Source organism: Otolemur garnettii, unplaced genomic scaffold (genome assembly GCF_000181295.1).
Source record: "Otolemur garnettii isolate 467f Iridium unplaced genomic scaffold, OtoGar3 scaffold00030, whole genome shotgun sequence".
NCBI lineage: Eukaryota > Metazoa > Chordata > Mammalia > Primates > Galagidae > Otolemur > Otolemur garnettii.
Genome location: NW_003852425.1, coordinates 17,012,787 through 17,017,739, shown reverse-complemented (window position 1 = coordinate 17,017,739; position 4,953 = coordinate 17,012,787). Strand labels below are relative to the sequence as shown.

The following is a 4,953-nucleotide window of genomic DNA, read 5'->3' as shown; positions in this document are numbered from 1 at the left end:
TGTAGACCATACTGTGCACTCCTCTTACAGACCCATGTAGATCAGACTGTCTTCTACTCTTACAGACCCACGTAGATCATACTGTGTACTCCTCTTACAGACCCATGTAGACTATACTGTGTACTCCTCTTACAGACCCACATAGATCATACTGTGTACTCCTCTTACAGACCCATGTAGACCATACTGTGTACTCCTCTTACAGACCCATGTAGACCATACTGTGTACTCCTCTTACAGCCCCATGTAGATCATACTGTCTACTCTTACAGACCCATGTAGATCATACTGTGCACTCCTTACAGACCCATGTAGACCATACTATGTGCTCCTCTTACAGACCCATGTAGATCATACTGTCTACTCTTCTTCCAGATGCATATAGTTCTCACAGACCCATGTAGACCATACTTTGTGCTCCTCTTACAGACCCATATAGATCATACTGTGCACTCCTGGTTCTCCAGGGCTTATTTCCTCTGCCAGCCTGCCTTCCATGCTTGGTGGCCCTGCTCTAGGCAGTGGGACTCTAAGCTGTTTTTCTCATGCCATATTGATGCTCCACAAGTTTTTCAGACTGGTGTGGGGGTTTTGACATGAGTGAGTTAGAAATATTAGCACAAGAAATTTACCCAAGGAAGTGATATTTGAGTTGCATGTATTTGAAGAATAAGACATAAGATGATCAAATAAGAGCCTATGAAAAGGGAGAGAGCCACAGGTCAGAGCTGAGAGCATGAGCCACCAGATGGCCCTGTGCAAGGGTGTGTGCCCATCGTGAGCTTCTGGGGCACCGGACACATGATGGGATCAGGAGATCTGTCAGAGCTGAGGCCAAATCAGAAAAGTAAAAAAATACTAAGGATTTGGATTTAATCAGTTGTGAAAATGCTCACAGATCATTAAAAGCTTCTAAGTGAAGAAGTGATACTGTCATATTTATGTTCTAGAAGATGATGCTGATAATGTTATGAAAGGGAAGAAACTAAGGTCCAAAGTTTGAGGCTGTTTCACTGTCAGGTGATAGGTGTCAAAGTGGGGGTAGAGACAGGGAGTGGGAAGCATCGACTGTGACAAGATAATTGTACTCAGCAATTCTCAGGACATCAGAAGTAGTCAGACAGCCTCACTGCTCCCACTGGAATGGTGCTTAAGTGGTCAACTCCATCATTATTTAAGTTAGGATGCTGAGTAAGGCCATGTTTAAGGACAGAAGATGATGTGTTTGATTCTTCATGGGTTAAAAATATATCCTAGGAAGCATGTGATAAAGCATGTCTTCTCTGATATTAAATTTGGTCTGTGGTTTACTCACACCAGGGAGGGACTGGGGAATGGTCACTTCATACAGCACATAGTAGATGTTGAACAAAATGAAAAATAAAATTCTGAAAAAATCCTCAAGAAAAGGGATACTCTCAGAGGGAGAGCTGTTCACACAGTCTTATAAAGAGGTTCATGAAAATGTTGGGTGATGTAATATGACAGGTTCTAATAGGTAGTTCTGCTTATTCACACATGTTTTGAGGTTAATTACAAGGCTGGCTGAGTCCTTCCTCACCAGAAAGCTGTCTGTGGTGCTGTGTGCTAGATGGTCTCATCGGTCATCCAAGATCTAAAGGCAGTTTACTGATAGAGTTTAGATTAGGTTTCAGTGATTTTGTGTTTTTCCCCTAATATATGAAACTGCAATTTTGATTTTACAGATTGATTTTCTTAAAATGACCATGAGTTTCAAGCATTAAAAAGACAAGCATTATGTAAATAAATTCTATGTTATATTGTTATTGTTTTATAATAATCTTCAATATATTTTTAAAAAACTTAAATTTACTCCCCAAGTAAAAATATATTAGAATTTCATTAGCTTATACCAATCATTTGAGGCATTTTATAGATTGCTCAGAAAGATAAAATAAAGAAAGAAAAACAGCAATACTCATTCTCAGACGTAATTTCTAATGAACTTCTGAATATTATTGATGATTATAAAATATTTATTAATTTTATAAAATCTTCACACCTTTGGCTATTTTTTGGTTTGACTATATGTTTTTGATGTCTCTGGTTGTTAACAGAAGTTTCTTGGAAACCAAAATTTGGATTAATTAACATAAAACAACTTGTATAATTGGAATTAAGATCTATAAAAATGTGTGTGATAAAAATATAACTTTATATTACCATAAACTAGTTGGTAAGAGGAAAAATAGGCAAATTTGCCCCACTGTATGTGTTTATTGAAAACTTTCTGTATGGACGGTTTTTGTTTTTCTATCATAAACGTCTGTCCAAAGCATTTACTGTTTTATAAAGAATACTTTCAGGCCTCAGGCTTTAAGGAGTCATTCTTCTTAAGGCTTAGAAACAGGATCCGCAGAAACTGTTTCACCTCTTGTCTTGACTTAACCTAAACCTCTTTCTGAAGTTATCTAACCAAACTTAGCTGGCATGATATTCTCCAGCTTTAGGTCCTTCACTTTTTCTTTTTCTTTTTTTTTTTTTTTTTTTGCTGTAAGTTGTCATATAATGACTTTGCTTTCCTTGACTTGTATGAGAGTCTATGTCAATGGTTCTCAACCTGTGGGTCACAACCCACAGGAACTGTATTAAAGGGCCTTAGGAAGGTTGAGAACCACTGGTCTATGTGGTCTGCCTTTCTTGGAGCAATCCTGCAATCACACAGCTGCATTTTCAATAGGAGATAAAAAGTTATTTTGTAAAAAGGACCAGGTTCCTGCACCTGCTGGCATAGCAGCAGTGACAGTCTCACAAATTTTCGTTTCTGTTTTTACAGTAGATCTTATGCTGAATCATTTATATTGAAGTGGCAGGCAGCTGTAGGGACAGGCCTCAGGCTGTATACACACCGCACAATTCTGCACTTTCTTGTAACTTCCCTGCTCCCTGGGAACATTCAGCACCACGAGTGACGCTGCGTATGAGTCTCACATGTGACTCACGGTTTGTGGTGTTGCACTAAACACAACAAAATCTACTCAAGGACCACAGAGATCACTCTTAGTGGGATACCAGTTTGCCAGAGCAGCAGGTTGCCCATGTGGAGATGATTTACGTCATGTGCTTTTTATCAAATACTCGCACTTGCGCTCACCCCAGTAGCAGCAGGAGGTTAACTACAGAACTAATCCAGGAGCACAGTGTTTCCTGCAGCTAATTTGGGGAGTTGAGATTTAATGCTCCATTCAGTGTTCAGTTTGCTTACGGTTCTCTTGACTGTGAATGGTGTCAAGTATAATCTATAAGGTATTGTATAAGTTTTGATGAATTTTAACTTTTTATAATATATTCATATATTTTATGGAACTAAATGGTAAACTGGTTAATATCTGCATATATTTTATGCATTCACAGCCTATTTAACTTCTTCTTAATTTTTTTATATTTCTAAGGTATAAAATTATCTGTAAGTTGTCTCAATATTGTGCAAATCTCTAAAAAGTTTTATAATATATTGATAAAAGTCTAGGTATACGTGGACTTCATATGGTTCAAACCCATGTCATTCAAATGTCAACTGTGTTGTATAATTCAATCAACTAAAGTCATTTATGAATATTGAATGAGGGAATAATTTTGTCATGAAGGTGACAGTCTTTAATCACCATAGTTATATATAAAATCCCTTTGAAAAGCCTGAATTATAATTCAAATGATATTTTCTGAAATAATATAGATAAAATAATCACATTTATTTTATTGGTGACTTTAATTATAATTCTATTAGATTACTTTGATTATATTCTTCTCTAAATCTTTCTGAATATTTAAAAATGTGTTTAAATTTTTCTAGAAGGGGCACTTATATGGTATTTTATTTCTTTCAGATAAGAATGTGCCTTTCGATGAGAAGACTTCATCTTTCTATACCGGAGAGCAGAGTTTCTATGTCTAAGAAATAAAAAGCCACTGTATAATGGGGGAGGGTATTTAAGTTACTTACATTATGGCAACCTTTAATTTGTTGTTGCAATAAATATTGTATCATTTTGTTATATCTTTGTATGTAGACGTGCTCTATTAATGAGCTCAGAGTTGTTGGGGATAAACTGTGCTACAATAGTTTCCCTGTTTGAAAACTGCTTCAAAACAGGGTGTTTTTGGATCAGTTTGGTTTCTTGCTTACCACAAGACTGTAAAGTGTTTTATGTACTAATCAGTTCCTGTTAATTTTTTTTTTTTTTGCCGTTGTCATATTTTAAAGAAGCGAAAATCCCAACAAACAACTGGTGTGTAAAAATAATTAAAATGTTTCTTTACCAAGATGTATTTCCCATTTTTGTGGGGAAAAGAAACCAAATTTATTATTTTGTGTTGGGGTTTTTTAAAAATTAATATTATTGTATGCTAACAATAAATATGATTTAAAATTCTTTTAACATGGTACAATGTTTATAAAATAAACCTAAAGACTATACAATTATTTATTAATATATGATTTCTAAAAATATCTGTCATAAAAGGATTATTATATTTTAGCAACTTCCATGTACAGTAAGAAATTTATTTTGATTAGTAGCTATTTCATAAAATCTGTGAATTTCAAAGCTATTTTCTTTGTTTATAGTGTAGTGAGATAGAAGTAACAATAAAGGCGTGTTTCACCGCCTCAATCATGTTAGGGTATGGGAGAGGGAGAAATTAAAATAAATGCACCACCTTTGGAGTCAGACCCGTGTGCAGAAACCAACTCTATTCTCTCCAAAAAATTACTTAACCTCCTGAGATCAATTCTTCACATTATTAGAGTCAGAAGAGAACTTACAGGAAGAGCCCGGGTCACAGATTCAGTGGCTTACGGGGCCCAGGGAGCGCATTCCATGTGTAAGTCACAGCGAGTCAGCAGATGGTTCCCGGAGTGGGTGGCCCCAGGGCTCACTTCTCACTCGTGCTCCCTGTTTATCGCGTTTGTGGGGACCGTGACCCTGCTCC

The 4,953-nt window shown here is 36.4% G+C and overlaps 1 protein-coding gene across 1 annotated transcript in view; it reads left to right on the top strand.

Moving 5' to 3' along the window:
* FAM174A (family with sequence similarity 174 member A) overlaps nucleotides 1–4,335 on the top strand; it is a 33,158-nt gene extending 28,823 nt beyond the window's left edge. Inside the window, exon 4 of the mRNA XM_012804606.2 lies at nucleotides 3,849–4,335. Within this exon, the coding sequence (XP_012660060.1) occupies nucleotides 3,849–3,852 (4 nt within the window). The 3' untranslated portion in view covers nucleotides 3,853–4,335. The remainder of the gene's footprint in view (nucleotides 1–3,848) is intronic.
* The last annotated feature ends 618 nt before the right edge of the window (nucleotides 4,336–4,953 follow it).